The sequence below is a fragment of the Mustela nivalis genome, assembly GCF_964662115.1.
Source record: "Mustela nivalis genome assembly, chromosome: 13".
NCBI classification, from domain to species: domain Eukaryota; kingdom Metazoa; phylum Chordata; class Mammalia; order Carnivora; family Mustelidae; genus Mustela; species Mustela nivalis.
This window is the reverse complement of record NC_139032.1, coordinates 84,803,010-84,828,187: the sequence shown is the minus strand read 5'-3', so window position 1 is coordinate 84,828,187 and position 25,178 is coordinate 84,803,010. Positions and strand designations below refer to the sequence as shown.

The 25,178-nt window shown below is 48.5% G+C and overlaps 1 protein-coding gene across 3 annotated transcripts in view; it reads right to left on the bottom strand.

Annotated features, from left to right (window-relative positions):
• MVB12B (multivesicular body subunit 12B) overlaps nucleotides 1–25,178 on the bottom strand; it is a 186,463-nt gene that overhangs the window by 60,514 nt on the left and 100,771 nt on the right. For 2 of the 3 annotated variants that reach the window (XM_082695607.1, XM_082695608.1), the window contains exon 7: nucleotides 20,420–20,514. In XM_082695607.1, coding sequence (XP_082551733.1) covers nucleotides 20,420–20,514 — 95 coding nt within the window. Of the gene's footprint in view, nucleotides 1–9,478; nucleotides 13,303–20,419; nucleotides 20,515–25,178 lie in introns of those variants that run through there. The other variant, XM_082695609.1, reaches the window with a different exon arrangement.

Genomic DNA, 25,178 nt, shown 5'->3' with positions numbered 1-25,178 from the left:
CTGACCACCTACATATTAAAAAAATCCATACCTGCTCCACCACTTAATAATTTAGATACCTGGCATAATGGAGACCATTCAGCTCTCTAGAACTTGCCGTCAGCTCTATCACACTCCAATCATTAATGGTCCACTTGCTTAGTTCAGGTAAATTACATTTGCATATGCAAATTATGCCTAAATACTCTGTACTATTAATGTTATCACTAATTACATAATAATAGTTACCAATTTCCACACGGATCAAACTTAGAGTTTTGTAGCTATTAGGGAAATTGTGCTTTGTAATTAAGATAATCCTCATTTCCAGATGCTAATTAACTATATAATAATTAGTCTCATTCACTAATGCAAATTAAGGATTTTCATCTTTATTGATAAAGGAATTGCTTCTTATCGGTTAAGGAAAGATAGCCCCAGAAATCTTGCAGAGAAATACTTTTCCCCCTCGAAAGGTTAAAAGGTAAATCCATTTTTATCAGTCTCATTTGAGAATGCAAATTAGGCCTGATTAATCAAGTCAAAGATAAATGTGCTAGTCTTATTTCAGGACAGAATGTATAGCTTCCTGAGTTCCTCTCTTCTTCCCTTATAAATACTCAGATAAACAGAGTCCACAGAGCACAAGTCCTCCTAACAGGAGGAATCCATCCATGGTCAGAGGACAGCCTCGTGATAGGAGTGTCAATTACACTACCTTTTGTTTCCCCTTCAAGTATCATGGAAGCATCTTGAAACCGCTGTGTCTTCGGGGTGCAGCCACAACAGGGACGAGCGAGCAGAGATTTTTGTGAGTAAATAGAGGAAAAAGGGAACGCTGCGTTTGCTTGGATTATTAAGTTTTCTGTGCTCCAAACAGAATACAAACTGGCACCTCCCATCGTGACTAATGAGGGCTGCCTCGGCGAGAACAGAAGGGCTGACAGCCAGCGAGGCCTAGTTGGCAGGCCCCAGCCCGGGCCTTGCCGCATTCATCATCCGCTAAACCAATCCACCAATTCCGTACCACCATTTGTCATTAATTATGCTAATCAGCACACCATTACTCTCTGATGACACTGTAGCTGTTATTAGCTAGTTATGGCTTTTCAAAAGCACAACTTATTGTGCATGCACGGGCTGCGCAAGCATTAGCCTACAGGGAAGAAATGTCCAATTATGAAAAGAAGAAATTTGCTATTATCTTTTTATAACAAACCAATTTAGTAATTAGAAAAGTCTCTGAACTCGTAGGTTCTTTTTTTCCCCCTCTCCCTTAAAATAACTCAAACAAACAAACAAAAAATTGTGCTTTTCAGTATTTCTCTGAAAGGTAAGGAAATACCAATGCAGATTTTTTTGGTGACATGTTTGAAAAGCAGGGCCTGGGGGATGATGACCCTAGGCGAGCATGGGGCACACCGAGTCTGGTCAGGCTGGGTTTTTACTTCCCAATTTTGAATTAGCAGGACCACTTCGTTCCGTATATCCGAGTCCCTACGAATGCCTGGAAGACGAAAGCACACCCGTGTGACCTTTTATGGTTTGCTTACGGTAGATCGAAGCTGTTCACATAACGATGCCAGACTGTGCTCACCAGATGCTCACACGGGAAGCACGGCGACAGACTCCTTTAACCCTCCCGCGCCCTGGTGACACCGCTAAGAGCGCCCATGCCGCTCAGTGACCTTGGAGACGCAGAGGTTGGCCAAGTGAGCACATGTCTTGTGCCTGGTTTTGGGGGAGAGAAAGGACTGCGTGCAGAAAAATGTGAGTTTTTTGGCGGCCCATGGCCGGACTGAAGCAGGAAGGGGAGGCCCTTTTCTAAAGCTCAGGGCTCATTAGAGGGGCTTGCACTGGCCCCCTGGGATGTTGGCAGGGCTCACCCGGGGGCTCTTGTCCAAACTAGGCACAGATTCTGAGTTGTTGTGCTCAGGCTGAAGTCTTTACCACTAGTTTTAGAAGCTTAGTCTGTATTAAGAGCTCATTAATATCATCAGAGTAAATGGGCCTATTAAAACATCTTTAAGCAATATCTGAACATAAATCTCCCTAAACTATATTTAATGACTGTACTTAAGATACATTATATGCAAGTCTTAATGAGACATTAGATAGCATTTTGAAGATTAAAATTAGAGAATCCATATAAAGTCTGTCCACTTAATGTAGCCTTAAGCTGTACTGATGAAAGCATTACTACCAAATTATTACTGCATTAGAACAAATATTTTTAATCATGTCTGATTTATGCATTCTCAGATAGCTTTCATTTTCACAAAAATATTTTTTGAGTTACAGAAGAGGGCATGTGAAAGGTTTCAAGTTTTAGAAGTACTCTAGAGGTAGAGAGGACACACAATTTCCCTGGTACTGCCTTTTGAAACTGCTCTGGGCTCCAACCAAAACACACTTCCTTACGTTTGGCTTAACCAGTCATTCTAGTCCTATAGGTAGTCAAAGATATTTACCTTCCTATAAACCTCCTGCAAGACTGGACTAGATACAGCAGAGAGTCTAACCAAAGATACCCCAAAGGCCAGAAAACAGCCGAGCGTGCACAATACCATGTCTGTAATTCTGCCGGTGGTTAACATCCAGACGTCTAACTGAATTGGTTTTTCTGGACTCTGTGGAGACCCCACACTCCCGAGAGCAACTGTTGCCCTGTGCCCCAGGCCCTGAACCCCAGCTGACACAGGTGGGCAGACAGCCATCCTCTGAGTTCCAAGGTCCGTGACCTTCTGTCTGTTTCCCTAAGAGCATGCCACGGGGCTGTCAGTGAAGTCCTGTCTCCACTCCAAGGATCCCTCCGTGAAAGCAGGCAGTGTTGCTGGTGGGAGAATATAAAAAAAAAAAAAAAAAAAAAAAAAAAATTGGACTTTCCTGGGGGCCAAGGGAATTGAACCCTTTAAACAGATCCAAATCCACCTCAAGTTTGCTCAGGCGAGGAAGAGTTCTCAGGGTCTGTGGACGACGCATAAGGGTGGGAGAGGCTGATGTGCAGAACTAGATTTATCTGGAGTGAGCCCTCGGCCCACCACGTGAAGATCTATGTGAGTGGCTCTGCATATGGGATCTGACTCAAATAGAAATATATATCTTGAGTCTATAAAAGTCTTGATAAGACTTAATACACAAGTCTTTTTTGAAACAAGTCAAACTTCAGATTATAGACATAGAAGTATTTTCCTTTACCTGCTGTATTTAAAATATTGCATCCTCCCAAGACAGGAATTGTGATGCAACAGAAAAATCTTCCTCCTCCCACCCCCTCGGGAAGTGCGTCCACCCCCGTACCCCGATAACAGCTCCGCGATTCCACTCTGGGGTCAGTCTGCTGAGTCCTTCCTCTCCCACTGAATTGCAGGGAGAATGCGATCTCTGGGCCTGGACAGGGAAGCCTAGATTCATGTCACCTTGTAGCACACACAACCTGGGCTTCGATCTGACATGGGCGTGCGGCACTTTGCAAAAATCAACTCTTTGGGAAACGTTAGAGCCGAATTATCATTGAGGCTTTCTAGACTTTTTCTTTTCTTTTCTTTTTTTTTTTTGATACTTTACACCGAAGTGTAACTACCTTTTATAAATGCTATTCAATTATGAAAGGCTTCTGGGATTATGTAAATCAAGACAAGTCAACTGATGACACCTCTCTTAATAGAATGAGATTATCTGGCCTCCCCCCCACCCCCGCCCCCTTCAAAGAAGAAGAAAGTAGCACAATTTACGCAGTCTGCTCATTAAAGACGACCCCTCCCTCAGCATGGAAAACCAGAAGCAATGTGCCGATTACCATTTGCTCCTCTCAGATACTCCCTCCCCAAAAGGAACTACTTCATGGTACAATTTCGCATTTTTAACTCTATGAATTAGGCATTCTTCATAAATAACAGCTATGTTCTATACACAGGAGCTCCTTTTTATTAGGGACACAGTAATGAACAATGAGCAATGTGTTCTATTATTCTTTGTCAAATCACAAAATGCTACATTAGAATAACTGTGCTGGTCAATGTAATATAGTAGATTAAATTCAACTTCTGTGGAAAAACCACTGTAAAACAGCATGATAAGAAGGCTATAAAAAATTTAATTTTACTCCAAACTCCATCACAAAAAAAATGGTGTGAAAAGTAATTTTGCATAATCAGTACACGCCATCTGGAACAATTAACCGATTTCTATAGAACTATGAGGATCAGTCATATCTGCTTATTAAAGATCAGAAATTATACAAGTAATAAATCCTTGAAAAAACTAAGCGTACTCCCGCCTGTCAACGCTATTTTAACTTCAAATACTGAAGAACGCCTGATAAGGCTGAAAAGAAGAGATTAATATATGCAAATTACATCCAGCATTTAAAATCCCCACAACTGTCTCCGGTTTTCTGTCCCTTATTGCTGCCTTTATGTTTTATTCATACACCAACTCACCTGTCACTTCATAAGCTATAATATTATGGGGGTATTATTAAACAGCATAAAGCCGTGCTTTAATTGGAAAGCTTCATTGCATTTTCCAATTATTTGGAGTAAATTAAAAGCAGATGCACATAGTTTAATAAGGAGTCTAATATCAGTTCCGGGAAATCAAAATTCATTGTCATTACTATGCCGTGATAGTTTTGCAAACTGTACTCAATTTCAGAGGTTTTCAAAAGAAAATCTGTCTATGCAATCTGTTAATTGTCATTCGGTTAATAACTGTTTAAATATCCAAACTACACAGCAGCTTCCTATTAAAAAAAATTAAACTATGGGGTTTATGCAAGCAAACAAATGTGGCGTGCCACTCCTGGGCTGGACTTTTCAGACCTGCCTGTTCACCTTAAAACAATGGGAGGCCATGAGAAACCCACCCACAAGGCAGCTTCGCCCAGAGGGGCGGACAAAGGATGGCGGATCTGTCCTTCCGCGAGCGCCAGAGGCCGCAGCGAGCGCCAGAGGCCGCAGCGCTCTCCGCTCTCCGACAGCTCTCGGCTCTCGCTGGAAAAGGGCAGAAGCCACGTTATAAATTGTGTTTTCAGAGCTCTGTGCTGCTCAGCAAAAAATTAGCTTCCAAAGTTTTAATTGGTCCACCTAAAATAAATCCTTTTAATGAGCGAATTAACTGATTCAGGACACAAACATGGGAAAATCAAAGAAAGCAAATGTCACGAGCAATGTGTTTTGAAAAAATTGACCCCTGAAGGGCCATTCCCTTATTGGTTTGTGACCCAGGAGCAGAGGGTTCCTGAGGCTGTGTGGGGGCCAGCCACAGTGCCTACAAGTGGGTTACATTGCAAGACAAAGGACTATATTCTAAGCTGTTAGAGATTTTAAGAAACTGAATCTGAAAGGTTACACCTCATAAGGAAGCCGCTTACAGATGTAGTTACATTATAGCTCAGCGGCTACAAGTTGCATACATACAAATACATTGTAGCTAGAGCATTTACAAATGAAAAGTCATAGGTATACTCAAACTAGTAACATAACCTTTTCATTTTCATACTAAGTGACAGACTTTTTCAAATCTTTGGTGTGTAAATTGGAATAGGACAAGCAGTAATTGACTTTTAAACTCCACCCACTGTGAGGGCTACAATTAATCTGTTTTCAGCCCAAGAACTGCTGCTCTGCAAAGTTCATAACTTGTAGGCTCTTTTCCCCACTCCAATTAAAACCTACGTGTCTTTCTAGAAGGTAACAGCACAGAATGGGCTCTTCATCTCCTGTTTCAAAGGGCGTAGTGGCTAACACCCCATTCATCCAAGGGCGAGCCCCCACTCCAGGCCAGAGAAGACACCAAATGCTTGAACACGAGAGCCTTCTGGCAAAGCAACGAGAAACTATGCTCAAAGATGAAGATAAAAGCAATTCTTGTGCAGTGATCCAAAAAATAGCATCTTTTTTTTTTCAAAATTACCTGTTTTAATAAAGTAGAAACACTGTGCCAACTGAACCATTTAATTATCTGCAAAAATGATGAATCAAAACAATAGTTTGCAAAAATAAATGACTAACCTCTGATTAAAATGTCTGTCCTCATTAAAGCCAAATAAAAGGTACAATATCTTTTTTAAAAAAAATGTAGCCTGGAGAAAGGAACAATTCCTCACCATCGACAGTCTGGTGTCCTCCCATGAGATGGGGACATCTAAGAAAGTCGTTCGGTCCACTTTCAAATGCAGAGAAAGGATGCCTTGGTTGTGGCTGTATCTTCAATACAGGCCTCAGGGCTTGGGGGCCCTTGGCCTGGCAGTGAGCTTTGGAACAGGAGACTTGACGATGTGCTCAGTGAGTGGTAGGAATCTGATGGACCCTTAAGCCAAGCCCTGGCTCACAGATATGTAAGGATTCTGGGGTAAGGAAAGGGTTGTTGCTGCTTTGGGTTGTTCTTTTTTTTTTTTTTTTTTTTCTCCCTCTTTCTTTTTTTTCCCCTCCTGCTAAAGCGTCCTGGGATAGGAGGGGAAGGAAAGAAAGAGCCACAAACCAAAAGGCAAAGAGAAAGTCAAACCATTTCAAGAGTGGAATGAACACAGCTACAATCCTTTCTTAATCAGAGCTAACCTGATGGGGAGGAATAAATCAGAAGCTGATTTAAATGTTGAGGAGTTTGTTTTAAAATTATTTGGCCCAGTGGCAAACTCTATCCCAAGCAAGTACTAATTTCTGACCTGGGGTGGAGGATTTGCCTTATGTTATGTCCAAAAGTCCCCTGTACCGGGCAGGGTCCCTGCAGGTGTGGGTTCCCCTCTGGTTTTTCCTTAGTGAGGAAGCTGCTCCTTCCTCGATTCCATTTTTGGGGGTGGGGTGGGGTGGTGGAGTCAAACTGTAGTGTGAATGGGACTGGGGCTTCCAGAATAATAAACAGCACGGCACTGGAATAAGAGTATTTATGACAGTCATTCCTGCTACAATTTCTGGGGTGCTTGCTCAGTATTAGGGACTTCACGAACATTATCTCTGATCCTCAAAATTACAGAAGGGAAAATGAACTGAAATGTCACACGAACTATCCGAGGTCATGCAGCTGGAAAGTGTGGATCTCAAGAACCGATCAGAAGGCACAGATCCTTGAGTGCCTCCTACCACCCAGGTCCCAGGCGGGGCATCAGGCACACACCAGTACCCGAGAGGCATCGCTGGGCCAGCAGCCCAGAAGGGATCCTGCACTCCAGCAGAGAACCCGGCTGGGAACAAATGCTCCCACCAAAGATGGATCCACTTCCTCAGAACTCGGAAACCCATCAGATGGCCAAAGCTTCACAGGATGGCATCGATAACCAAGAAGCCAAAGAAGCCGCCCATTTGGGTCTATGCAAGGCACAGCCGTCTTTGGCAGAATGAGGGTGAAGGAGGACTCTGGAACTCATGAGCCCCAGGACCTTCCGGCAGGAGTGACAACGGCGTTTTGTTAGGACAGGGCGTAGGTAACGTAAACACGCAAGGCAATGGAACATAAAGATGGGTGTGCTTAGTGCCTCTAGGTAGCAAGTGCTTAAGTACCTCTAAGTGTCACCAGAAGCGAAGCTTAGGGCCAACGAGGCAAGCTTTACTCTCTCATTCAAAATTATGGATGTTGTCTCGCTGGTGGATCATGAGATCGTTCATGCTATAAAACAAGTCAGGCGTGAGAAACCGCTCTCTGACAAAGGATCTCGGCCTTGGATGAGAGTTCCGCATCGCTCATTGTCTTGGAGACAATCGAAAGACAAATCTGGGGAAGAAGAAGCCTCCTTCTCTGGGATAAGTGATAAATATATTCGTCCAAATTCTAGGCTGGAGCACTGAGGGGGTTTTTTGTTTGTTTGTTTGTTTGTTTGTTTTTTAAACAGAAACAGGTAAGGACCATCATTGCCATTAGTAAAAAGAGGGGGAAATGCACTTGGGCGTTCAGGACCCAAACACATCAAAGGGTGGATTCAGGTAAGGTTTCATTTTTCTAAAACAGATCAGATATGTGCTTTGGTGAGTGCTGTGAAGTGTGTAAACCTGGTGATTCACAGACCTGTACCCCTGGGGATAAAAATATATGTTTATAAAAAATAAAAAATTAAAAAAAAATAAAACAGATCAGAATTTCTTTAGTCCTAATGTTAGCAACTGAATGCATGTCTTCTATCACAAACGTGAGGAGGCTCCTATTGTGTGACGAAGGGTAATTTCCGATCTCATCCTGAAGCCTATGTGGCTATCCAACTCCTCCCCAGGTCCTGCCAATGCCCCCGTCTTCACTCATCAAGCCATCAGGAGTTTAAATGCCTCCAACACTCATGTGGAAAGTGACCCCACGCCTACCATTGTAGGTCAGCAAGGCGGGAGCTGGGGTGCTCGGTGCCGGTGGCAACAGCAGAAGTTGGGGAGCCGCAACCCGGTAGGAGGGGCATGCAAGCTGGGTACGGACAGGGAACACACAGGGTCTGCAACGGCCCCGTAACCTTGGGCTTGGATGCCCAATCCACACAATGATGCTTCAAAGCAGGAGAGGCCATAAGGTGACTGTCATTCAAACAAATGTCCCATCATGGGCACAGCCCAGAACAGCTGGGCAGGAGGAAGACAACAGCTAAGGTTCAGTTCCAGCAGGTGAAGTGGTGGGTTTGGGTCGCCCACTATTACCACAGGGCTAAGAGAAGACCATGGGTAAGGAGATATCCAGATGTCCAGAGCTCCCCAGACAGAAGTCTCCAACAACAAGAACCATGGTAGTCCCATCTACTGATGGTGAGAAAGTTCCCCGAGGTTCCTAGAATATTCCCTCTCCTGGTCAGGAAAGCTCTGAGAAATGGTGGGAGGAAGGGGCTATGGAATAACTACAATCACAGCGACATGTCTCTGGCACCTCCCATGTACCAGGCTTGATTCCAAGCCTCACCAACAAACCCACTCTCATTCCCATTCAACAGATAAGGAAACTAAGGCACAGGTTAAGCTCCTCACCTGGGGCCACTCAGCTTAAGTGCGGGGTCCGCCTGCTCATCCGATCACTGTTCTGCCCAGCAACCCGCCCACGGGAGCCACAACCCTGTTCCAGATGTTCTGTGGACTCAGGAGTTGTCCTTAGGCCAGTGTCCAGGGCCTCATGCTAATGGGGTGCCACAGAGGACGGGCCAGGGAACTTCCTGAGATTTAAATAACCCTGAGACCTAATCTCCCAAGTTAGTCCCAGCATGACTCACTTGGGGTATGAGTGCCATTTCTGACTTCAAGTCGATGACAGGAAGGAAATGGTCACGTGCAACCTGGAGCCACATATGTGACTCGGGGATTTGGAGGTTGGTGGATGGATCAGAGAGACTTAGGTTCGAATCTCAGCTCTTCTCCTTACTAGCAACAGAACTGTGGAGAGACTAAAATCTTTCAAAACCTCATTTTTTTCTATCTGTAAAATAAAAATACTTATAAAGTTAAAATAAAGATTTATGTAAGAGAGATTTGTTTTACAAGGCTTGAGCAGCTGTGCTACACCTATAGAGATAATAGTAGTGATGGTACAAACCCTGAAGTTTTTTTTGATTTTTTTTTTTTTAAGATTTTATTTATTTGACAGAGAGAGGGAGAAAGAGAGAGAGAGAGAGAGAGAGCAAGCACAAGCAGAGGGAGTGGCAGGCAGAGAAAGAAGCAGGCTCCCTGGTTAGCAGGGAGCCTAATGCAGGGCTCGATCCCAGGACCCTGAGATCATGACCTGAGCCTAAGGCAGACGCTTAACGGACTGAACCACCAAGGCGCCCCCAAACCCTAAAGGTTTTGTTGTAAGGTTTTCCTGGTAAGGCTTTATCTCAATTAAATGACAAAATACATGCAGAGTGCTTACTGCAGACTCTCATACATGCTAAGTGCTGGAGGAAGGTTAGGTATTATTAAAATAAATTAATATAATCCATTTTAATAAAAGCAAAAACAACTTCAGCTCCCTAAATGTGTTTAAATTAAAGAAGTTGCCTTAATTATAGCATTTCCCCCCTCTTGGCTGACAGTCTATTAGCAGGACAGAGACAGAGCTAGAAAAAGAACCGGAAGGCTGATCTGACGTCAGCTGCCCCGAGGCAGGACTGCGTGTTTGAGCCCGGCTCCTTCACTCAGCCCAGAGGAAGCTTCTGAAGAGATGCTAAGAGCAGATGAAGGGTGGGGATTCAGTGTGCTCCCCGTTTGCAGCGCCTCTCTAACCAGGCCTCCGGAAGGGACTCTGCTGTGGGCCCCCAGGCAGGCAGCCCACGGGGAAGGGAAGCAGGAGAGGCAAACACATGCATGTTTCTGCTTGACAACTAGACAAGGACGATAAACACAAGGGGGAGAAAGGTGTCAGAAATCTGGTTTTCCTCACGTTGTTGCTGCAGTCTGGGTCTTTGTGGTCAAGACGGTGTGTGGATGGGATGCCTGTGAGTTTGGGGCCGCAGCCGCACGTGTGCTGGTGACACCCTCGGCACCCAACCTGCACACCCCACGGGAGAGAGTATGATCGCTGCCGTCTTAGATACTAGACTACGCCTGGTGCACAGGAAACTTCTGGAAAATACTGTTCTGTTTAAATTACAGATGCTCTTATTGCTGTAGACTCGGACACGCAGATCCCGGAAGGCGTGATGGGACTAGTTGGTTCAAGAATGGAGCCTGGTGCTCGCAGCTCCTGCCCTGGGTCCTCCTGCTGCCCCCACCAGCTGCCTCCTTCTTGGGTCTGAACAGGGGACATGGGTCATTAAACTAACGCTGCCTAAACTTGGCCTTGCCTAAAAACCAGAGAGAGAAGGAAAGCACAACAGGGGTGGGACGTGTGGCCACTGCTTCAAGAGCACCAAAGTAGCTGTCACCTAATAATTTTTTAAAATATTTTTTTCACAGTGACGAAACTGGAAAAAGTCTTAACTTTCTGCTACCGGTGGAGCCCAAGATGAGGCAGAAATGAAGGCCCGGAGCAGAAAGCAGCCTGTCGCGCCCCACCCGAGTCCTTTTCCTCCCCAAAAGCCAAAGGCACATTGGAGGATTTTACAGATGCCGCTGGCTCAGTATACCAAGCTCTCCTCTCCTTCCTGCCCCAAGCCATCATTCTGTCACCCTGCCGAGGGCCTGTGGGCTGCCTAGCCCTCTTCTTCTTCTTCTTCTTCTTCTTCTTCTTTTTTAAAGATTTATTTATTTATTTGACAGGCAGAGATTACAAGTAGGCAGAGGGCAGGCTGAGAGAGAGGAGGAAGCAGGCTCCCTGCTGAGCAGAGAGCGCGATGCAGGGTTCGATCCCAGGACTCTGGGATCATGACCTGAGCCGAAGGCAGAGGCTTTAACCTACTGAGCCACCCAGGCACCCCCGCCTAGCCCACTTCTAAGTGAAAATGGTGACAAAGTGTCTCGGTTAGCAGGGGGTGCCAAGCTGAGCCAGGCCAGAGAGCCTTGCCTGCAAGTTTGTTTGGACCGAGGCAGATTTTCTCCAAGTGCGCTGAAGACTGGGAAGTAATCTCATTTATAAAACTACAGAAGAGAGGGCTGAGAAGGGGAAGGCCACGTGGGTCAGGAGCCAGGGTGTCCTGAGTGATAATTCTCCACAAATCTTTGGGCTCTGCTCTGATCACAGCCCCACAGGGGAGGTACGTGTGGAGAGAAGGGGGACATTCCTGTGCTGCGGATCCTCACGCCAATGCTGAGAAGGTGGTGGTCGTTAGCGAATCATTTCCCAGCTATGGACAGCTAGTGTTGAGTGACCTGCCCAAGGCAACATCACACAGGACTGTGGCCTGGCTCTGGCTGGGGGGCATTCACGTTATGTTGCATGGTGTGCAACCCATGTGGTCATTCACAGAGGCTCTGGTGTGATGGCCACACGTGCTTCCGGCTCCAGATGCCCCATCAGCCACGTGCTGACCCTTCTTCCACCTGCTTCCTGTTGTCCTCGGGAGGGAACTTGGGGCTAGGCTCATGGAAGCCCTCAGAGTCTGCTAAATGAATGGAGGAGTAAACTATCCTTCACCTTTAATGACATCCTCCATGATTCAGGAAGGATTGAAGACACGCTCCTTCTTCACTGCACATAAGCATCTCAAGGTGCTCCTGGGGGAAAGGTCTGCAGCACGAAGCAGTGTGGGAGCACACCAGGAAGGGAGCAGCCCCAGATGGAAGGGACTCGGTAAAGCTTACTGGAAGAGCAGTTTGAGGACCAGCCCTCAAAGATGGATCCACAGGGAAGCTGGGTGAAGCTGGGCCATATATATGATCGGCAGGGGCACAGGCACAAAGAGACAAAGTGAGGGCCCAGGAGTGACACAGGTGAAGAGAAATGGAGAGAAGACCCTGGAAAAGTAGAGACTGGCCTCTATGCTGGGCAGCCTCAATGCTGGGCAAGTGCGGTGTGGATCACTGCCGCGGGCCGGGACCGGGGCAGGCAGATGAAGGTGTGCTCTCTGGAGTTCTGCCTCAAGGAGATGAATCTGCTACCTGGGCAATTGGACTGAGCATCGAGGGGCTTGCCAAGAAAGATGGACAAGTCAAGTGTGAGGCACCAGTGCCTGGCACCGCCAGGCCTGAGCCAAGCCAGCCCCGTAAGTAGGGATGCAGGAAGAGGAGACCGCCTTTGACTCTCGGCTCCAGGAGACTCGCTGGGGCCACTGGGCATGGCTGTGCCTCCATACCTAATCCAAAGTAAGATGGTCCAGAGCCCAGTGGAGGGCCTTCGGGGTCTCACTCTCTCTGTGAACTCCTAGTGGAGGTCCTTGCAGGGCGGGACACCTCCAGGAGGCGAGAGGTCCCCGAGCGCCCTGTGTGTCTGCCCGCACGCGCTGTTCATTAACTTCAGCGACACGGCCGTCACGGCGGGTGTATAAAAGCACATCCAATTAGCCAGGCCTCCGTGAATATTTGCACTCTTAAATCTTTTGCATTTCGAAAGGGTTAAAGCTTATTATTAGCATATAATTTATAGTCCTTTCTCCCAGGAAAGGAATAATGCACAGTAAATGCCACATTCATTTTAATAATACATGTTACAGTCTGTGCCCAACATCTGCACAAAGGTAAAGGAGGCAGATTTTTTTGACATGTCCCACTCTGCCATCTAAACACAGGCTTTTTGTTTCTTAAGTGACGGAAGGTTTAATCAAGAAAGCAGGCAATTCATCAATCGAAACAAGGCAGCGTGCGTGCGTCTGACAGCACACACATGGTTGTGTACAGAGCGAAGCCGGCCACCTGTCAACTGTACCTTTTACATCAGGATCTACAAATACACGAGACGATCAATTCCCCATCCGCTCCCATTCATTTCTTCTTTTTCTTATTATATTTTTCTTTGCCCTCGATTTTGTTGTCAGTCAGGGCGAGGATAGATGGATAGACAAGGGACACGCGGCTGTTGGAGGTGATGATAAAAATTTATATGCCTCTAAAATGACTTATTTCCTCCCTGATTTGAGCACCATTATTATAAATATTTTTTCGCTTCATTCAGGAATTTCCCCCATCTGCTATTATCTGTGGCTGCGTCAAACGGATGCTTCCCTCTCTCCCGGATCCTTGCCACCCTCCCCACTAAGTCTCCAACCAGTTCTTGGTGGCTTGGAAAATCCTCGGCGGAGGGGAAAGGGAGGCAGGGGTCTGGACGCAAGGCCACGGAAGCCACACGAGCATGTCCATGAAGGACAGAGGCCACCGTGGGGGAAGGGGGTGCGCCTGCGAACGCAAAGGTTGCCTCTCATATGGGGCTTCCACTGGAAGACACTGGGGTTCCCTCGTTTGTGATTATCAGTAACATCGTCACTCAACCCACTCACGGCTGACACCCAAATTCAGGGGAAAAGAAGAAGCACGGGCATGCGCACAGAAAACGCGGACACAAATTCTGCGAGGATACTGTCCACGCTGCGCCTGGAACAGCTGTTGGTCAGAACACCTTATGCAGAAAAAAACCAGCCTTTCTCAAGTACTCTATTGTTTTGGTCTTTTAGCCTTCATTTTCCAGCCCGGCCATGCTTTACGATCATGAAAGTATTAAGTTCACGTTCCATTTTCCAGGTGAGATTTTTTTTTTTCCTAATTCAAGGATAGAAATAATGTAATCACTACAAAGGAAAACATGTTTGTAATTGTTTGGTGGGCTTCAGAAGACTTTTTAAATGCTCACACTGTAAAACATACAGATTTTTTTTTTCTTTTTGTAATAAGATAAAGAGCTGGTGGCAGAAATTTTATCCAATTGGATGAAATATATAAATCATGAATTTCATAATACTGATAATTAAATGTCCATCTTCCAATTTAAATGAGGACTAGATTAAAACTGCATGGAGAAGGCTGATATTCAGTAATCATTAATTATTTTTAATTGCTTTGTGCTTTCCCGGTCTGATGTCAGAGTTACACACTGCTCGTACGCAGTTCTGTTTCAGAGGAAATCCTCCTCTCTGTCCAAGTTGCTGTGAGCCAAGGCGAGGAGCCCATGGACTCAGGCTTGTCCATGCTCACAAGCTTCCTGGCCCAACATCTTGAAAGGAGATGGATTTTTAAGAAGGAACAGCTGTGGAGAGCAATAAAAGGTTTTTTCCAGCCAACAGAAAGAACACTGGAAAAAATGAAAAGATCGAGAAAGCTAAAAGCAGGGTGACCACACCCCTCTCCACCCCATCTGCTGGGGCAGTTCCAGGTTACCGCTTTGTCCAGGTTCAAGTGGGAGCCCCTTTGACTCTCAAGAGGGATAGTGTGGGCAATCAATTCCACGGCCAGCCCAATGCTCCTGAATAAATGAAGGTATTAGCAAGGCAATCTGCCCACAGAGGAAAGGGAAGGGAAGCTGGACCCCTCGGATCCCTGCACTGTGTTTCTGCCTTATGGCTCAACCTGCATTCATGGACTGTTCGAGATTTTCGGCTTCATTACGTGCCAGTTCCAATGTGCATTTGCTTAATTTTACTATTTTATATTACTATGCCAGTTTTTTCAAAAGGGAGAAAAATAGGTTCTTTGGAAAAAAATACTTCACTTAGAGATATGAATCAGTGGATAACAACAACAAAACAAAAGAATGGCACAGTGTGGTTTCCCAGACCTATCGTATCCTGTTCATTAAGTGAAACCGCCCTAAGACAGACAGACATTCGTGCTTAGAAAAAGTGATCCTGGGCACCTTGTGATTGAGCTTCTCCGTGTGGGGAAACTCCGGCCCGGGTGCATCTTCCAGGTGGGACAGGAGGCCGGGGACCTGCATTCCTGATACCCCCACATCTCCAGTCCCTAAGACACGTGACACCCAAGACCATTTAAGAAACATCTCACTCAACAGCCAAGCATGTTAGGGGTTCAAACATGAGCAGATCTCCTAATATGGGGGCACCTAGGCTGTCCTCCTCAAACTCACTGAAAAGTGGCTGTTTTGTTGTCCAAAGCCTTGTACTTGGCCCTCTTCGTGGGCCTTTAATTCCATTTAAGGAAAAGCTAGGTTCATCCTAGTCAACCAGCTTTGTTTTAATCTTATCCATACAGAGATTGTCCTGATTCGGAACCAAATCCAGAATCCCCTTTGTGCAAAACCTCGCCCACAGCTGCACCCTCCTTTTCTATCCTGTATTTTTGCTCACTCTTACTTTTTCGCTTCCATTTTCATTTGGTTACATGTATTTTTGGAGCTGCCTTGTATCTTTCTGGACCGGCTGGCCTAGAAATAAATGATCAGACATCTAGACATCTAAAATCATTCTAGGGGGAACAGAAAGTTTAGGAGGCTATCATTCAGGACTAAATCAGAAGACTTTCCAGGACAGAAAAAATAAATATATTTAAGATTTATTTTATTTATTTGAGAGAGAGTGAGAGAGAGAGAGAGAGAGAGAGAGAGACAGGGAGAGAGAGTGTGGGGGGGGAGGGGCAGAGGGAGAGATTCTCAAACAGAATCTGCACGGAGCGCAGAGCCCGACATGGGGCTCGATCTCATGACCCTGAGATCATGACCTGAGCCGAAATCAAGAGTTGGCTGCTTAACCAACTGAGCCACCCAGGCTTCCCCAGAACAGAGAATATATTCTTATTTAAAAAAAAAAAAATTTTTTTTTATTAACATGTAATGTATTATGTACCCCAGGGGTACAGGTCTGTGAATCATCAGGTTACACATTTCACAGCACTCACCGTAGCACATACCGTCCCCAACGGGACATTCTTAGGAAGAAAATGAACAGCTCCCAAGAAGCCCAACAAGGGCTCGCAGGAGTAGGGCTTTGGGGGAGAATCTAGAAAATCAACATGGCCCAAGGAGGCACCTCCCAGGAGGTAAGGTCTTAAGGGGGACAAGCCAGTTCGAATGTTGTCAGGAAAGCGTGAACCCATGAGCTGCCATTTATCAGACACAAGGATTTAAAAAAAAAAAAAAAAGTGGTTTGCCAACTCTAACACACATGGATCACAGTGAGCCAAACCAGGCCAAACCTCCCACTGGATTTCTACTTCCTCTTTCAAGGAAAACCATCCTCAAGCCTAAGGAAAAGAACGAGATGATGATGCGGGGTGTGAGAAGCAAGGCAGGCGAGGAGACGGCCCCAGCAGCTGGGCTCCCACACCCCATCGGCGTCTGTACCACCAGTGGTGTTAGACTGGTGGTCAGTCGTCTTTGGGGGACAGCAGTGGACAGGAGTACCAGCAACTGGACAACAAGGGGAATAAAACCCCCATATTTTCAAAAAGGACCATAAGAAAATTATCGATCTGTGGCCTGGAGGTGATTTCCAACAGAATTCAGAAGAGGCGTCAGGAGGCTTGGGAGCACTGAGAAGAGGCAAGGTAATCGCGGGGACCAGCATGGCTTACTAAGAGCACGCCAAATGAACTTTGGGTCTAAACTTTTTCTTTTCTTTTCTTTATTTCTAAGACTTATGTATTTATTTGAAGGAGAGCAGGGGGAGGGTGGGAGAGAATCCTTGGAGCAGACTCTCTGCTGAGTGTGGAGCCTGACGCAGGGCTCGATCCCAGGACCCCAAGGATCGTGACCTCAGCCAAAACCAAGAGCTGGGCACGTAACTGACTGAGTTACCCAGGCACGCCCAAACTTTTTATTACAAAAGTAACACCTACCAGCATAGAGAAATGAGACACTGCACGGAAGGGGAAAGAAAAGAGCAGGAAAGACTGGTGAAAACCACTGTAAACACCTTCGGGGGTACCTTTCCAGACATTCTGATTTCTTCTTTAGGGGTGGGGGGGCGGAGAGAGAGCATGTGTACAAGCAGGGGAAGAGCAGAGGGAGAGAGAAAATCTTAAGCAGACTCCATGCAGAGCACAGAACCTGATGTGGGGCTCAATCCCATGATCCTGAGATCATGACCTAAGCAGAAATCGAGAGTCAGATGCTTCCCTGAGCTGCTCAGGTGTTCCTGGATATTTTTAAAAATGTGATCACATTGCTCATTCTGGTTGTCACTTAACAACATTCACCTGCACCTTTTTATCCAAATCATTTTTGATGCCTTAAGAGTTATGGCATCAAATCTTTTAAGAATGTTCCACAATTTAACCCTTCGCTTTTTGTCTGGGGCATTTAAGAGCCCCACCCCAAGCCCTTTCCCTGAGTATTATTTTTAAGAAGCAGCAGCGCTCATCCCTGTGGATAAACCTTCCTGAACACCCGTGAGTGTTTTCCAGAAAAAATTCTTATTGGTGGATGCACGAGGAGCAAAGGCAGGCCTTGTGGCCATGTGATGAGGGTACGAAGTGGCAAGGCAAGGGACATGCGCTTCTCAGGATTTCGGCACTGAGTTAGCCGAAGCCCCTCACCCCACTTCTGTGGGCGCGAGAGATCTACTGGCTGAGCAGCTGGCAGCTGGCACACCTTGGCCAGTGGAACACATCTGCAGCCCGAATGGCTGGGTGGGTATGAACATGAGCTCAGCTGAGCAGGGGAGGACCCTGCAGAGGTGGAACAGGATAGGCGGAGGTGGAGGCCCACACGCCGGGATGCATTCGAGAAGCAGGTCAGATCGCCTGCCGCAGAGGTCACAGGGGGCGTTCCTGGGCTAAAGGCTCTCCTTCCCATGAACAGCTCATGAGCGCCTCTGCGCACCGGGGCCACAGTTCCATAGAGTCCCCTCCCCTTACTCCAGCAACTCTGAGCGCTGTCCCTCCCTCTACACCCCTGACAGTCACCAGCAGCCTCTGTGCGGGGGACAGGAGAGGGGCTGGATAACGGGCATGCCTTTGAGAAGACACTGAAAAGTTAATATGACTTTAACAACCACACACACAAGTTAAGCATGGGCTACTCGCTTTTCAATTTACTTCACCTAGAAATCTACTCATTTTTAGGAGGGCCCGCGTGTGAAGGGAGCCCTCACTACATATTTTCAGGAATGCACCAGAACGCACCAGCAGTCTGCATGGAAAACAGACCCCCGAAGCCTGTGGCAGCCGGGCACCAGGGCCGGTTCGGAACAGTCTGAGGCTTCGTTTCCTTATTGGCTGAGCTCCAGCCACCGTACGTAGGGCACCAGGCAACGGCGAGGGCCTGGGGCACACTTTTGCCTCCACTGCTTTTGGCATCAACCCTTGAAACCTTAACTCTGCAATCCCAAACTGAGATGTGCCATTCTGTGCCAAACGCTATTCATGGCAGGGACGGGGTTGGGGGTGGGGTAGGTGGTCTCTGTTCCCTTCCACCAGCACGGCTCGCAGGCAGGCAGCCGGTGGGGGGCAGGCAGGCTTCCCGGCTGCACCATGGTTGCCCAGTGCTGAGCTTGCAGGCCTTATGGAGCTGGCGGGTCCTGCGGGCTCTTGCTGGCAGCCTTCCCACAAAGCAGCCTCGGACCCTGGTGGAGCAATTTGGTGCCGGCAGCCACGGAGGTGCTGGGGGCTGCCTGCTGCTGGGGTGGGGGGGGGGACAGCCTCTACTACCACTGTTTGGAAGATAAAATCCCACCAACTGCCACTTACATAAATGTAACAGGAAGTTTCTGAATGGCTTCCCCTGTGTCTTGAGGCTGTTACCTTGGTGTTGCTAAACTCACGGCTGAAATGAGCCCAGACAACACCTCATCAAAGCCGAGGGGCGAGGGAGCAGTGGTCCAGAGGCAGACAGGAACATTCCTGCCAAACCAGAGGAGGTTTCGCTCTGTGGGTCCTTTTCTGCAGAAATGTCAACAGCTGGGAAAGGCATCAGAGAACCCAGGTAAGGGGGGGCTCGAGCCGAACACCGTGGCTGGAAAAAGGTTTGCAAGCGTGAGGAAAGAAGCATCGGCTTTGACTGAGGTTTCCTCCTGCGCATTCGGAACGGGGCTGCCCTGCTGGGTTTCACAGACCTGTTTTGCACTACTCTGCCACGAAGCATCTGGGGAAATAGCTTTTCTACAAAATAGGTCATCTTTCCACACTTGTTATGCTCCTCGTCGACTTCGCTGAAATAGCCACAGCACAAAAGTAACTCTCTCCGGCGGTGCTTTTCTGAGACGACGCGCTCCCTCTGCCCCTTTAAGGAGCTGGGCTCCTGGAGGTCGGCCAGGCGCCCGGGCTTTAAGGACATCCCGGGTCTTCCTCTTCCCCCCACCCAGAAATGGAACAACTGGCTTTTGCTTCTACTTCCAAACCTATTAGGGAGTGATCATAACAAGAGAAACTGATACTGACATGAATTATACCATTGTTCTATTTCATCTATTTAGTAACCCCAAGTTGCAATTTTTAGAAAAAAGATTACCTTTTAAATAACGGATTCATTATGGTACATGAATGAGTGCCATGTTCCCGTGTTCAAAACGTCACTCACCATTAAGGCCATGCGCTGGTAAGTGGCACCGATTTGCCACTTCCCCCTTAAATACAAACGCCCCTGACTGGAGGCCTAGGATCATCGGAGGTGAACTTACGGGTTTCCTGGGCTCTTAGCGCATCACCTGTGCTGCCAGGTACCCCAGGAGTCTCCACTCTGCCATCAGGCCTGTAAGTGTTCCCCTCCGTGGCAAAGGTGGGAAGGCAAACGCGCACTGCTGAGGTTCCGGCCGAAGGACCACCATCTACTTCAAGGCCGAGTTCAGAAATCACAGACCCTTATGACGAGGGTGGGAAAGGAGACAGCCAGCGTCCCTTCTGGCTGCAAACCTAGCTTTGGGAAATGAGAGGGGAGAACAGACCTGGACACAGGCTGGTGAGTGGACTGGGCCTCAGCTCTGTGCCACTCCCGAGACCCCATGGGAAACCCGCCCTGGCTCTGGCAGGTGAACAATGCACAGAGTATCCTCTGGAAACCTCCCTTCAAGCTCGCGAAATCCACACATTGTTTTTCATCGTTAGTTTCCAAATGCACAGAGTGTCTGGCCCTTCTCTAAGTGCTGAGGTGACACAAAGGAAGGAAAGGGCTAATCGCTGCAGGGGACAGGCTCCTCGCAGGGTGAAGAGACAGGTAAGACAGATGCCATTCGAAGCCAGGAGACACGCAGAGGGAGGTGGTGCCCGGGACACAGACACCGTAGCTGGCCATGAGCAGAGGCCCCACGTACCTGATATGGCATACAGATTGGAGTGCTGGTACTCATAGTCAGCCCGAGTGCTGTTCCTACCTCGGAAGGTAGCAGGAAGCGTTAGTGAGATGTGCCTAAGAAAGAGACGGAGGAGAGAGGAGGTTACAGGGCGCACAGAGCACTCCCCAAGGCTCAGAAAGCACCCGCGCCACCACCAGCCCGTAGCAGCACAGAGCAGGAGGAGGGGGCGCCCCTGGAGCAGGCCCCCCAACAGCTCAAAGCCCCCTCAAGGAATTCAGAAGTTTCCAGACATCAGCGACCACCTTCTTCAATTCCAAGAATATCCAAGTGGAGGATAATGTTTCCCAAGCCTTATGGCCTGTGTGAGCAACTTTGTCTCGATCTCTGCTCACTGGGCAAAATACACCCGCAGAAACAGAACACTTGACCCTGACCAGGAGCCCGGGCATGTTCTGCCATCCGGCTTCCATTGTCCACCCAATGGCTTTCATTCCTGTCCCATAGGCCACTGAGAGTAGGGCAAGGAGCACTTTGTGAATGAAGGTCTAGAGTATTATTACTACCACGTGAGTCCAGGAAAACATACAACCACTGAGAATCAGAAAGGCCTGCTCTCCTGAACTGCTGGGCCTGTGTGTTCGCCCTCTGGCAGGAGTACACAGTAGGTGCTCAGGAAATCATCTCGATTGGTCCAGCATTGGCTTTTTATGACAAAGGTGTTGGCCATTAAAGCTCAAGGTGCCCACAGAGCCCGAGTTGAGTATTCAAGCAAAGTAAATAATCCATTTGGTGTGGTCATCAGCTGCCTTTAGCAAATGCAAAAGAAGATTAAGATGATAAGAAATACATTTCAAACCCAACAGGTCTGGGAGAAAAAACAACAATAAGGCATCTTACTGGCAGGCTTAGGGATTGGCTTAAATGAGTTCAGTAGCCCGAGTTTTGGCCGCACTCAGTCAAAAGGGAAAAGACCGAGGAAGGGAGCATTTATGACAAAGTTTTATGTTATACATGTTGCCTTTTTCACACAACAAATGCATGACCTTCTAGGAAGGTGTGTACTCCTGAACGTACAGGCTCCTGGGAGGGAACGTTCTCTAGGCAAGACCTGTCCCCACAGGGTCTCTTGGTGACAAGACATGTTATACATGTTGCCTTTTTCACACAACAAATGCATGACCTTCTAGGAAGGTCTGTACTCCTGAACGTACAGGCTCCTGGGAGGGAACGTTCTCTAGGCAAGACCTGTCCCCACAGGGTCTCTTGGTGACAAGACGAGCACCAATGGTTGTAAAGGCATTTGGTTTGCTTGCTGTAGCATGAACACTGAGGCGAACATCTGTGCCATGGAACGGTCTGGCTCAACCCGGCGGGTAGAAGGCTTTGCTGAGCACTGCCTAGACCCAGGGCTGGTGAAAGAGGGGGTGGGAACCAGCAGACCTAAGTGCAGGGAGACTCTGACATGTGTGGAGCGGATCTGAGTGTCTGCTTTTACTAATGCTAACGAAGGATGCAGGGGTGCGCTCACTGAAGGAGTGCCCGGGTTACAGGGGATCGAGGTGTAGAAATAAAGCACCAGATGCAACAGGGCAGGTGCCTGGGTGCGAGGGAGCACAAGAGCTCTGAGAAAGAGGCTGGGGTTCTAGTTGCCCCTTGTCAGAAGAGGACACGGGTACTGATGGAGTAAAAGGAACTCACTGGGTGGTCAGAGAAAGCCAAGCCTCTGGCGCACAGGGTCAGGGTATGTGTGGAAGCAAGGCTGGTAAGGTTGAGGCCAGGTTGGAAGGGACCCCCCCCCCCCCGCCATGCTTCAAGACTTCAATCCCTCAGACAAGAGTTCCTAACTCTGTTCTGCCCATCACAGCACAAACGAAGGCATCTGGGCTGCGGGGCACTTGCTAACAACACAGAGTCACAGCCACGAGCCTGGGGAGCCTGGATTGGGGGGCCTGGGGTGCGGCCAAGAATCTATCTTTAACAACTCCACGAGTGACGTTGAAGGCCGGCCAGGTTTGCGACCCTGAGAGGGTAAGGAGCAGCTGCAGGAGGGTTTTACACAGTTGATCAACGCCTCTGACCGCAGCCCTGAGTCAGTGAAGCTGAGCACACAGAAGAATGAATTATGGACTGTGGCTGTGGTTGAGCGGAGCTAAAATGATGACAGGTGACCCCGCAGAGGGTGCCGCCGTGTGCCAGGCCTCGGGGGATGCTGAGCTCAGGCGGTCTCTTCTGGCTCCTTGCGCTCCTACAAGGCGAGCGTAGGGCCCAGCACACACTGAGACCTGGAGGCCGTGGTTCGAACGGTCGGCACGGGAGATGGCACCAGCACAGCCCTGGGCCTGACGTGGGCCTTCTGAGCCCGCGCCCGTGGGACGGAGCTGGCCGCATATCCACAAAGCTGGCTGGGGCGGCTGCTGTTTTCGCACCCACCACACCACGGGGGAGGGGGGTTCCCGAAGCCGGGGAAGAACTACAAGGCAGGGCTGCCATGCCTGAAGATTTCTAAGCCTTGAAAGCATTTTCGAAAGGTGCATCCACCCAAACTAAGGGCATCACCCATCTGTGCGGTGCAGTCCCCCTGCCTCCCCAGGGGCTGGAGGCATTCAGGAAGGCTTGAGGAGGAGGTGGGTGTTAGTGGAACTTCCGAAGACAGGCAGACCTGGATGGCAAAGAGCCAAGCAGAAGCCGGAAGAGAAAAGAGGGTCAGCCCAGCCATTCAGTGGTTAAAGAGAGGCTGAGAGTCAGATAGGAGAATATGCAGATGGGGCCTGGTGTGAGGGGGCGGGAAGTGCAGAACAGGCAGGACCCCAGTGTGCACAGAGCTCACCCTGCAGCGGGATGGGGGAGGGTAGGAAAATACCCACAAAGTTAAGGGAACACCTGCTTACAAAGGGCATCACGCATGCAGAGCAGAAGTGCTGTGTCTGGGGAGAACGGGGGACTCCCGGCAGGGAGGAGGGGGAGCAGGGCTCCAGGCTCTGCAGTGAGTCTCCTACATAGCAGGGAGTCTGGTGAAGGGAGGACCTGGCAGGGGGCTAGGGTGGCCGGAGCCTGAAGGCCAGGAGAGGGTGTGGCACCAGGCACAAAAGGGCTGCCAGGCCACAGCCCGGGGGTGGGGTGGGGGGTGGGGGGGGTGGGGGGGGTGGGGGGGTGGGAGGGCCTACATGAGCTCCACTTGATCCAGGAGGATTTTAAAGCAGAGATGTGGAAAGATCCTACTTGCAGTTTTAAAAGATTGCCTGCCTATGGGAAGGTGAGGAGATAAAACGGCGATGCCGTGGTAGACGGGAACAGAACAGCAAATTACAGTGGGGATTCTCGTGAAACTGCAATTATTGAGCACTTACTGTGTGTAGACCCTTCCCAGTTCCTGCCAAAGTGTCCTACTGCAGCCCTCTGAACAGTGTGGGGCAAACTGTGCGGTATACAGGACTTAAAAACAAAGGCTATACCAGAGAAGCTAAGGTGCCTGGCTCCTTAGCAGCCCCGCCCCATGTGGACTCCCTGGTCTCAACTTTTCCTGCTTCTCTGGGACACCTGATCGTGCCTGGCTGACATGCTCGGCAACCCCCCTACCCCGGCCAGCCGCTCTTCCTTGCAGATGTCCTTTCTGGTCCCTCCTCCAACTTTTAAAATTTACTCTTTGTCAGGGTTCTGCTTGAGCTCTGTCCTCATTCCATATGCTTTCCTGAGGCAACCTCATCCTCAGCCATTCCCGGACTTTAGCGGTGCTCACACACTAGCCCAGCTTTCCCAACTGTCTCTTGCCCTGTTTACTTCTCCCTCTACCCAGAAGAGGGGAAAGTTCTGTAAATCTCTGAATATGTGATGTGATGTTCATGCCTTAGCCTGACTCTTTAGCCAGGCTGTTTCCCTTCGTAGAATCTCCATTTCTTCCTTACCTACACTCTGAACTCCTATTCATCCCTCAAGACCCCATCCAAGCATGCCTTCTCTGGTAGAACCTTCCCTGGGCTTGTTCTGGGCTCACCGGAGGCCTGCATGTCCCTTCTCTCTCCAGTTTGCACAAATTATTTGAAGCATCTGATACGAGCCTGTCTTCCTAACACGACTGTGGCCTCCTCAAAATCAGGGCCGAAGCTCATCAATTTGTGCCCATTTTGTAGGATGATTTTTTGACCTGGCATAGATAGTGGTTGAGCACGTGTTGACCAAATCAAGCGCTGAATCTACTCCAATCAAACCTCTGGATCTTTTTGGTATAAACTGCAGAGTGTCTGTGACTCCATTTCTACCCATGTGTGTGTTTGCCAATCAGACTCAAGTGGTCTCTATTACACCAGGCATCCCGCTCGTCTCTGCCCTGGAAGAAACCAGGTATGATATAAGAAGGGATCGGTGGTGACTGGGAATTTATGGGAGGTGGTGGGGGGGCGGGAGAGAGAAAAAGGATTTCTGATCTCCTACATACAATGCGTGGTTCATAGAGTACATGTGATATTAACAGCACATTCGAGTCACACACCCGACTGTATCTTCAACAGTCATAGCTCAACAGGATCGCGGTGAACGGAAATGAAGTCACCCCAGACTCTGGCTCCTCAGCTGCTACAGGACGGTACGATGCAGCACCCAGAGAGATGAGAGGCTCCCGACCAGGGACAGCTTTAAAGAGAAGGGTTCCCTGCATTGCAAAGAGCTGCTTTTCACTTCTGTTGTCCAGACTCAGGAAGAGGAAATGTAGGGGGTGGGAGGAGGAAAAGCCACAGCAAAGCCTCCTGTAATGAGAATGGGCAGCTGGGGCCGAGGGGACAGA